The 11,655-nt window shown below is 40.7% G+C and overlaps 1 protein-coding gene across 4 annotated transcripts in view; it reads left to right on the top strand.

The window, feature by feature from the left end:
- The window catches only part of umad1 (UBAP1-MVB12-associated (UMA) domain containing 1), a 102,734-nt gene extending 91,424 nt beyond the window's left edge, over positions 1–11,310 (top strand). For 3 of the 4 annotated variants that reach the window (XM_078238076.1, XM_078238085.1, XM_078238096.1), the window contains one exon: positions 10,028–11,296. In XM_078238076.1, coding sequence (XP_078094202.1) covers positions 10,028–10,294 — 267 coding nt within the window. In that variant the 3' untranslated portion in view covers positions 10,295–11,296. Of the gene's footprint in view, positions 1–10,027 lie in introns of all 4 variants that reach the window. The other variant, XM_078238068.1, reaches the window with a different exon arrangement.
- Positions 11,311–11,655: the final 345 nt, after the last annotated feature.

An 11,655-nucleotide genomic window follows, 5' to 3' on the forward strand; every position in this document is an offset into this window, starting at 1 on the left:
AAAAAGAAAAGATGTGGTTTTCACATGTAGATTCAAACTAACAACAGATTTACTAAAGGAACTGTTGCCTGTACAGAGGACAAACTGAAAGTAAAACAGCAAACTTTTCAACACCCTAATGACATCACCATTTAAATCGTGTGATCAGTTCCTAAAGCAATCTGCAACCACTTAAATATATAACAGTAGTGGTGCTGGTGCCGGTCCTATGAAAGGCCATCCTCTTTGAGTGATGAAGTTTCTTCTTAATTCCTTATGGGATTCCTCAGTGGCTATCTTATATTGATTGCCTCTTATTACATCTCTTCCCCACAAAAGGAAATATTTTCTCAGCCATGTTTTTTCAAGAGGAGACCCAGCCTGATTAGATGCATGTTCAGCAGAACTTTACAAGAGCAGGTCGGAGGCTATGAATCCTGTGGTGAGTAACTCACCTCCTAACTCCGTAAAGCCTGTCCACTATCTACAAGGTACAAGTCAGGAGTATGATGGAATACTCTCCACTTGCCTGGATGAGTGTAGCTTCAATAACATTCAAGAAGTTCAACACCATGCAGGGCAAAGTAGCCTGCTTGATTGGCACACCTTCCACAGATCATAATACAATTGAGCAGAGTCAACATGGTTTTATCAAAGGGAAATTCTGATTAATTAGAATTCCTTGAGGATGTAGCAAGCATGTTGGATGAAAAGGAAACCAGTAGATGTTGTATATTTTGATTTCCAAGGGGCATTCAATAAGGTGTTAATAAAAGGATACTGCACAAGATAAAATCTCATGTATTGGGGGTAATATGTTACCATTGGGGTAGACCATTGGCTTACTGACAGGAGGTGGAGATGCTGGCGTCGGACAGAGGTAAACACAGTAAGAAGTCTAACAACACCAGGTTAAAGTCCAACAGGTTGGACTTTAACCTGGTGTTGTTAGACTTCTTACTGACAGGAAGCAGATGGGATAAATGAGTAATTTTCAGGTTGGCAAACTAACTTTTGGAGTGCCACAGCCATCAATCCTGGAGCCTCAACTATTTACAATCTATATTAATGACCTAGATCAAGGGACCGGGTCTATTATAGCCATATTGGCTGATGATACAAAGATAGGTAGGAAAGCAACTTAGGAGGCTCATTTATCCAGATCCCCAAGAGGTGGGGTGGAAGCGGGAGGGGGTTGGTAAAATCATGGGTAGCCATGTTGGGATCTGCTTTCCAAGTCCGTCCTGCATCTGGGCATTTTGCTATTGCCAGGATGACCCCCTGCGCATGAAGAGATTGCCATCTAAATCATGGAATCCCTACAGTGCCGAAAGATGTCATTTGGCCTATTGAGTTCTCACCGACTCTCCAAATCCTATCCCTGTAACCCCCGTGTGTTTACTAGAGCCAATCCACTCAACCTGTATATCTTTGGACTGGGAGGAAACTGGAGCACCCGGAAGAAATCCACACAGCCATCCAAGGCCAGAATCGAACCCAGGTCACTGGTGCTATGAGGTAGCAGGCCAACCAGTAACAACCCAAGGGGGATGTTTTCATAAGGCAAAGAGGGGCAATGAGCAGGGAAATTAATCCCCGTGTCCCCTGCAATTTCCCTGGTGGGGTTTTCCCTCTGACTCTCGGTCCTCAGTTATTTTAAAGATTTTCTTTTTCTGCCTACCTTTTGTAGGCTGCAGGATTCCTTACCTTGGCAGTGATCATGGCTCCTGGTGTCATTGCTGAGCTGCTACATGACTCATTGTGTAAGAGAATAAGAGAAGCTTTTCGAGGCAGTGTTCAAAGTGACTAAATATTCAAAAATGAGCAAGATAACCTACATAAAATTAAAGTTATCACACACCTTGAAAGTAGGGTCCATATATTGACTAAGGTTTAGCATGATTAGAGATCAAATTATGACAAAGAACAAGAGCAAAGAGCAAATTTAAACAGGCTAAATTTGAAGGGATTAAAGAAAAATTAAAATAAATGCATTACATAGAGATGTCTGTCAGCATTTCAGTAGAAGATAAATGAAATCACCAAGAGAACAATGCCAGGCTGACAGGATAAATACATGTCTAAGATGAACAAGCTCTGAAGAAAGAAGTGTGCCGCTTAATGGATTAGCAGACAAAAGTAAAATAAAGAGGAAAACTTACCTCTACCGGTCCAGGACTGTGGGACATAGAATCATAAAATATCATGTCTCAGTCCTGGCCACTAATGCTGCTGGGACTGCAGAGCTGCTGGCCAATCAGATTGGTCATGCTTACTGATTGTTTCCTGCTGTTTGTTAGCAATGAGAAGTGAATGAGGGCATGAGCTGACAGAATTCTGTCTGCTCATCTTCTGTCTGGCAATAACAGTTTTTGACTTGCTAAATAATCTCTGCAAACACTGAATTTGATGATGGGTTTCTGCATGAGTGCGCCTCTATACCTCTCGAACTCAACCGTAAGAAAATGTTAATTCTAATTATAAATGAGGTACATGCTAATTAGAGATTTTTGGTTCTCTTTCAAAAGGTTTGGGGGTGAAATTGCTCAACCCTCACAATGCAAATCAATACCCATTGCAAATTGCCTGCCTAATTTTCTTTTCCATTGTGGATTTTTTGATCATAATTCAATTGTACCTAAAATGTCATTTCATTGTTTAAGCAGGGAGGAGGGGATAAATCTGGTAACTACACATCCAGCAGTTTAACATCAACTGTAGGGAAATTATAGGAATCTATCATCGTGGAAGGAGTGACTGAGCAATTAAACAAGTATGAGCTGATTAAAGACTTAGTGGTAACCTCGTGTCGTGGGTTTGTAATTGGTTGGAAGAGATGAGCTTGAGAGATGCCAGGAAGGAATAAAGGAAATACCCTTTGATTATCGGGATATGATAAGTATTGTTATTATGCACTACACAATAAATGCACTCTGAAACATTTTGATTGGTAAATCTATTTAATTTTAACTATGATAAAGGAACTTATAACTGCTTTGTAGAATAGATATTTTGTGAACAAGCAAATGGAGAAATTCATATTGGCCACAATATTCTCTGTGAAAAAATAGAGTAAGCTTAATTGTGAAATCCAAAATGGTTCTGGCTTGAATTTAGTGTGGTGGTACATTCCTAAATGTTTTAAGTGCCACAGTCTCCACCAATACAAAAATAATGCCAAGGTACCATATTTAGTGGTGTGTTGCTTTGAAAAGGACCGTGCCTTTTTACATTGTGGGTTGGTTTAGCACCAACCCACAATGCTGTTCTGTGACCTCACCAAGGGAAAATAAAAACTTTTTAAAATCTGTTTTATGATGTAAGGACAGACAAATAGTTTTAGATCAACTAATTCTAAATTAGCAGAGGTATTTATTTTACTAAATAAAACGCTATTGAAGGATGCATTGCCCTCAGCACTGAGATTAATAACACCTGCATTTTCACTTTTAAAAACAATTCTAGCGCTCTTTTTGTCACCTTTCCCTCCGCAGTATTTCCTGGCCAAGAGTGTCATGAGGCAGTTTCCACCTCAAATTCACTTCAGAATTTATTAGTGTCACAAGATATTGGGACAAATCGTCCGGTCTCCAGATCGTCAGAGATCGGAAGTACAACTGAAGATGCACATTGAGACTCTGTGGAAGTCCTGATGATGTGGAGATGCCGGCATTGGACTGGGGTAAACACAGTAAGAAGTTTAACAACACCAGGTTAAAGTCCAACAGGTTTATTTGGTAGCAAAAGCCACAAGCTTGTGGCTTTTGCTACCAAATAAACCTGTTGGACTTTAACCTGGTGTTGTTAAACTTCTTACTGAAGTCCTGATGCACAGCCCTACAAGGGAATTACCTGGGAAGTTTAAACTTATGATGGGCAATTCTTCTACTCCGCAGGGTGGGAGGGGATGAGTGTCTCTAATTCTCGAGTGTCTCTAACTCTCAGCTGGAGTCAGAGCCTTTCGACAAATCCACAGGATTTGCCTGGGTAATTACTCATAAGATGTTATACAGATCGGAGATATGAACCTACACCAGCGCCTGAGTAATTCCACAACCGCCCTCCATCCACCCCCACCCAAATCACCTCCCTGACCTCCCGACTACCTCTTTCAACTGGACCCCACTACCCCTAACCAGACCTGATTACCCCTTGTGCAATGGCTCCTCTCCTGACCTGACTCAACACAACTATCCCTCCAATCCCAGGCACTCAACCAGGCCTCACAACCAGACCTGACTATACCACCACCTCCCACCCTGATTTGACTACTCCTCTCGACCACCCGGCCAGTCTCCTGAACATCCGGCGCTTGATCAGTTCTGACTACCCCTCTGAACCCAACTATCCACCCGACCCAACTATCCACTCACCTATTTCAACACTTTGTTGACCCAATCCACCTTATCTTCTCACCTATCCCCCTACCAACCTACCCCTTACCCATCTATCCACATACCTGGCCACCTCATCCCCTCCTACCCTACCCACCCACCTGTCATTCACTAACATTAACACTCATTAAAATGGCATCTTTCTGGGCCCAACATTTGATTCTGGATGATAGTGGCAACATTTTTAAAATTGTATTTCTAATATTTTTGTCTCAGAAGAAGGTAGACAAATATTTAAATACCCATTTAAACACCATAGGATAGAATTTCCAATTTGGGCACTATCATCAGTCTTGGCGTAAAATGTGTTTGACATTGCACTGTTTTTCTGAGTTAGGTATGGTTATGATTTTCACTGAAACTCATTGACATAATCACAAATACAAAATCTTCCATTATCTAGCACAATCAGGCATTGTCATAAAACATTGGGCAAAATTTTATGGTCCTGTACCAGTGGGTTTGCAGATGAGGAGGGCCCATAAAATTCCCTGGATGATTTTCCCATCGCCCTCCTGCCCACTCCAACCTGTCTGCAACTTTACGTGAGGTGGGCAAAGCATACGAGTAGCACAGGTGGCCTAACCTGCTCTCATTCCAATTGAGGTCCTTAAGTAGACCACTGAGAAACATATTGTAGAAACTGTTTAATTATTTGGAGAAGGGCAGTCGTCATCCACTGATAAGGTTTTTTGCATTTTAATGATTTCGCAAAGATCTGTCCAGAGAGATCATTTGCATTTTAACAACTTATCCAGACATGAAAATTAACTGTTGAGGGTCTTGTAGTTCCATGTGTGTGGCAGGTAAGAAAAAGGCCACCGATGTTTTTGTTTTATTTGTACTCTATAAGTAATATTGTGTGAGCCTGACATTCTTGGGTTATCAGCATACATTTTTCACAGCCATGGCTTATGACAATTGTATGGTATCCCAGGACACCAGCTGAGCACAGGTATGATAAGGGGCACAAGTTCACCAAGGTAATTATTGAGCACCTTGTTGACATGTTGTAGTAGCACTTCAGGTTCAGGGATAGGTTTTTGATATCTGAGCAAAGGATTCAAGTATTGTTGTATTATTGTATACTGCATGGTGCACAACTTTTCCCATCAAAGAGCACTATCATGGAGAACACAGGAGAAAGCCACGGGTGCATCAAGGGGACCACAAAGAGTATCAAGAGGAACCTCAAGAAATCATAACCCCGTTAGAGTCATTCAGAAAGCTTTTAAATTTGCAAATAGGGCCACTGCATTAATCATTCTATGCCATCCACAAATAAACTACATACAGTGCATTAATTTTGCCAGGTAACCATAAATATCATATTCTCACCAACTGCCCACAACACAAGCCTGCTAACTTATGCAAGAAGCCTATTTAACCTTCAATGTAGCTATATTCTAAAGTCATGTTGTATGCATGCCCCAAGAGCTATATCTACTCCTTCTTGAAAACATACAATGTTTTGGCCTCAAGTGCTTTCTCTGGTATCGAATTCCACAGGCTAATCACTCTGGTGAAGAAATTTCTCCTCATCTCAGGCCTAAATGGTCCACCCTATATCCTCAGACTGTGACCCCTGGTTCTGGACTCCCCGCCATTGGGAGCATCCTTCCTGTATCTACCCAGACTAGTCCTGTTAGAATTTCATAGGTTTCTAAGAGATCCTCCCTAATTTTTCTAAACTCCAGCGAATATAATCTTAACTGATATTTCCTCATACATCAGTCCCACTGTCCCAAGAATCAGTGTGGTAAACCTTGGCTGCAAGAACATCTTTCCTCAGATTAAGAAACCAAAACTGCATCAATATTCTAGATGTGGTCTCACTAAGGCCCTGTATAACTGCATTAAGACATCTCTGCCCATGTACTCGAATCCTCTCACTATGAAGGCCAACATACCATTTGCCGCCTTCACCTCAAACTGCATCTGCATGCTTACCTTCAGTGTCTGGTGTACAAGGACACCCAGGTCTTGTTACACATTCCCCCCTCTTAATTTATAGCCATTCAGATAATCTGCCTTCCTGCTTTTGCTACCAAATTGGATAACTTCACATTAGCCACATTATATTGCATCTGCCCCCTCACTCATTCACTCAGATGAATCAGTACTACTTCACATTAACATCACTTGGAGGAAGCATTGAGTGTGCAAAATGTGCTCGGGGAGGGGGACTTAAATATCCATCAACACGGGTGGCTCGGTAGCACTACCATATGGCAAGTTGGTCGGGTCCTAAAGGACATAGCTGGTGGTGAGGAAACCAAGAAGAGGGAAAAGCATACTTGATCTAGGAGCAACACCAGGCATACGTTAAGATGATTTGTCAACCTGATGAAGCTACAACACAGCCACTTGCATGCCAAACAGCAAAAGCAGCAAATAATAGAGAGCTAAGCAATTCTACAACAAATGGATTAAATCTGAGCTCTGCAGTTCTGCCACATCCAGTTGTGAATGGTGGTAGACAATTAAACAACTCACTAGAGGAAGAGGCTGCACAAATATCAGCATCCTCAGTGATAGAGGAGCCTAACACATCAGTGCAAAGATAAGGCTGAAGCATTTGCAATAATCTTCAGCTAAAAGTGCTGAGTACATAATCCATATTGGCCCCTCCTGAAGTCCCCATCATCATAGATGCCAGACTTCAGCCAATTTGATTCAATAAATCAAGAAATGGTTGAAGGCACTGGATACTGCAAAGGTTATGGGTCCTGACAACATTCCAGTGATAGTGTTGAAGACTTGTCTCCAGAGCTTACCATGCTCCTAGCTAAGCTGTCCCAGAGCAGATACAACACTAGCATCTACCCAGCAATGTGGATCATTGCCCAGGTATGTCCTGTGCATAAAAACATGACAAATCCAACCTGGCCAATTACCACCCATCAGACTACTCTTGATCTTCAGTAAAATGATGGGAGGGGGTCATCAACAGTGTAATCAACTGGCATTTGCTTAGCAGTACTACTCACGTTTGCTCCGTTTGGGTTCCACCTGGATCACTCAGTCACTGACCTCATTACAGCTTTGGTTTAAACATGGACAAAAGAGCTGAACTCCAGATGTGAGAGTGATTGCCCTTGACATCAAAGCAGCATTTGAAAGAGTGTGGCATCAAGGAGCCCTAGCAAAACTGGAATCGGTAGGAATTGGGGAAAACACTCCACTGGTTGGAATCATTCCTGGCACAAAGGAAGTTGGTTACAATGGTTGGAGGTCAATCATCTCCGTTTCAGGATATCACTGCAGGACTTCCTCAGGGTAGTGCCCTAGCCCCAACCATCTTCAGCTGCTTCATCAAAACCTTCCATCCATCATAAGTGTGCAGCTATCAGTGAACCCCAGTGTTCAGTACCAGCAGGTGCTCCTCTGATACTGAAGTGGTGCATGTCACTACAGCAAAACCTGGATAATATCCAGGATAGGGCTAACAATTGGTGAGTAACATTCACACCATACAAGTGCCAGGCAACAACCATCTCCAACAAGAGAGAATCTAACCAATGCCCCTTGAAATTCAGTGGCATCACCATTATTGAGTCCCTCACAAGATCCTGGGAAGTTACCACTGACCATAAACATTACTGGACCATAAATAGTATGGCCACAAGAGTAGGTCACAGGCTAGGAATCCTCTGATGAGTAACTCACCTCCTGATACCCCAAAGACTGTTCACTAACAAGGCACAAGTCAGGAGTGTGGTGGAATACTCTCCATTTGCCTGGATGAGTGCAGCTCCAACAACACTCAAGAAACTTGACACCATCTATGACAAGGCACCTGTTCCACAACCATTCACTCCCTCCACCACCAGCTAACAGTGGCAGCAGTGTGTGCCATCCACAAGATGCACTGCAGGAATTCACCAAATGCTTTGGCAGCACTTTCCAAACCCATGACCACCACCATTTAGAAGGACATGGGCAGCAGACATATGGGAACACCACCTCCTGGAACTTCCCTCCTAAGTAACTCACCACCTTAACTTGGAATCATATGTCATCGTTTCTTATTGTCACTGAGTCAAAATTCTGGAACTCCTTCCCGAACAGAACTGTACATGTAACTAATCCACAGGGACTTGAGCAGTTCAAGAAGGCAGGTCACCATCACATTCTCAAGGGCAATTAGGGATAGGCAATGAATGCTTGCCCAGCCAGTGAAACCCACATCCTGTAAATAAATTTTTAAAAAACAAAATGCTGCCATTTAATCTTTGCTGTATGTGTGATTATTATACACAAACCTTCACATTTTTGTGGATGATCTTCAAGCTATATTCATCTTGTCAGATTTGTGCCAGTGGTGGAATATAACATTGATTATTTTTTATTCAAGCCTTGAACTACGTGACACATTGTCATTGTGTGAATGGCAACTAATGGTAAATTAATGACTTATTCCAAATACAGCAAATATTGGATAAGTAAAAGTTCGGCAAATCTGACATTTATTTTGCATTGACATTTAAGTCCCACTTTGAAGGATATTTTCCTCGTTATTATCACAATGTAAGTTGTGGCTAATCAAAGAAGTCACCTTTAAGAATTTTTTTCTAAACAGTTCTGTAAGCATTCCCCTCTAATATATACTACAAAATATATTAAGTTAAAGTTTATTATTTAAAGTTTATTAAGCTGGAAAAATCTTTGAACTGTCAAGTCTCTAAAGAATCTTAATCCTTCAGGAACCCTAATATATTACAGACATTTGATGATTTGGAGATGATTTGTCAACAATATTACATGCATTTTGCTTATGCTCTATGCATCTTATTTCCTGATTATACTAACTATTTCATACAATAGTTGATATTTTGTTACTTGGTATTAGGTACAGTTGTGGACATGCCTGTGTTCTAGAAATCTATTTGTGTTATAAACCAGCATTAGTGGGTTAGAGCGATCAGATATTGTGAATAAACCATTGAACGGTGTATTTAGAAGTGATTTCAATGTGATAAGGTGACCCAGGGCTTGACTTCCTCTCCAGTCACCAAGGGTTTGCCTAACATTTGTTCTTGGTCACATGATTCTATGATTCTATGCCAGATTTAAAAAATAAATGATTCTCTCCAGTTAGTTCTACAGTAAGCGTAAAACAACACTTGGCAATAATAATTTTTCTGCATACTGTATTTATAAAAGAATAATGATGCAGTGTATACTGCCAAGTTTATTGTGCAAATATTTGCCAACCCTGGAAAATACTATTAAAATTAAAGTTGGTGATACATAATTGTGTATTAAGTCTATTTCAAATCTGTTGAGGTTTCTTTACGGTTTTCAAATGTAATGGCAAGATACTTTCTTAAGAGTATGTTAATATTTTTCCATAATCACAGGCTAAGGACGGTATCTTACCAAAAGGTGGCAAAGTGTCAGGATCTGACTGAAAACCGGCATGATTCTCCCCAGAGAAGCAGGCTGGTTTTCACTCTAAATCTTATGGCACTTTGTCAAGAAAGAGGGGGCATGTTTCACACCGTCATGTTGAGGGGCGGGGCCTAAACGCCGGTAAAGCCGGCCGCACTGAGATTTGGACATCCAATCAGAGGAACACATCCTGTGAAAGAATGAATAAAAAGGAATTATGGGCTTTATCACAAATATGTCATTACTTTTCTTTCTCTTAGGGAGAAGCAACAAATTTATATCCAGTACAAACAGATGAAACGTGGACTGCTCAACAGATGAAGCAAACAATAGAAAGCTTTCCTGTTACTGCGGATCTCCTCAGTGATGTACCATTCACTTTAGCCCCTCATATTCTGGCAGTACAGTCCAGTTTTCAGGACCTCCCAGCCACTTTGCATCTACCAAAGAATATGAATGAAAATATAGCAAATTTCTGGTATGATTTTACTCTGGAAAACTCTGTACTTTCTGATTCCTTAGATTAATGCTACTATTTGCATACAATTACCAGCTGTTCTGAATATTGCAAAATTAACTGATTTAATTTTGATTTACTTATGTTAACTTTCTATAAAAGTTGCATTGCTGGTATTGTACCACTTGTGGTTCAGCTGTCAGCAGGAAGATTGTTTGAATAACAGTCCTAAAAGTCTCTCGCCTCAATTAAGTGAGACATGCTTCTTGTAGGGATCAGCTAGCCAAGGATCCCAGAGACTCTTGTAGTTTAGCAAGCTTGGGGAAAAATAGGGGAAGCAAATTTATTTTCTTTGTTTAAATAAATTCTTACCATGTGTTTATTTAGAAATGTAGCGAAGTGGGAAGCTATCTTGGCATATATGCTGGCTTTACACATGCCATGTTAGGATCAAGCGCTGGCAGTGCTGACACTGCCATAGTATGTCTGTCCTATTTGCCAGAAACGTTGGCGTCTAACTAGAGACATGATTCTTGCCTGTAACAAAGGAGGCTGACATTAAATATCTTCAAAATATAATCTAGGGTATCAGATCAACACCCTGACCTGAGCCACTCCCCCTTTACAATCCTATAGTGAGCTTTGTCTTACAGAAAATTGTGTGATGGTATTGTGAGATACGAAAGGACTAAACAGTAATAACTCTTTATATCCCTGTCACATGTACACAGTCTAGTATGAAAGTGCTCACATATGATTTTGGCATCTATTCATTAGATTATCGAGTCTTTTGTAGTGCTGGTTTTTAGAATCTAGCTGGTTACAATAGACCAAAATAACTCCATCTTGTCATGTGGAAATATACAAAATGTAGTATCTACCTGTAAAGACCTTTTACAGCAGTGACAATTTTGTTTTCTGATTATATTTATTAATTTTTGTTTTGAATGTTGAAAGAATACAAATAGTGTCAACACAATAGAATGTACATTATGACCATATTACATGGCAATGGATCTAAATGTCTCAATTCAGACTTTGGTGTCGTAATAAAGTATCCCACTTACTACTATGTGGATTGTTTTTACCTTTTTGCACAGTCACAGTTACTGTTTTACAGTGACATCGCTCTCCAATATAAGAAACCACAGTTTGCATTTGAAAAGTTGCAGCTATTTGTTTTATTACAATCATCAAATCAATTTACGAATGAGAACTATTTCCACATTTGTCATATATTTCATTGAAAATACCCTATGTGATGTGATATTATCAGCGTTGTGCTGTGCCCTGCTGTTACTAAGACTTGCCCTAATATTGGCTGGGATTTTGTGGTAAGAGTCACAAAAATGGGTGGCACGGTGGCACAGTGGTTAGCACTGCTGCCTCACAGTGCCAGGGACCCGGGTTCAATTCCCGGCTTCGGTCACT

This window comes from Mustelus asterias, chromosome 2 (genome assembly GCF_964213995.1).
Source record: "Mustelus asterias chromosome 2, sMusAst1.hap1.1, whole genome shotgun sequence".
NCBI classification, from domain to species: Eukaryota; Metazoa; Chordata; class Chondrichthyes; order Carcharhiniformes; family Triakidae; genus Mustelus; species Mustelus asterias.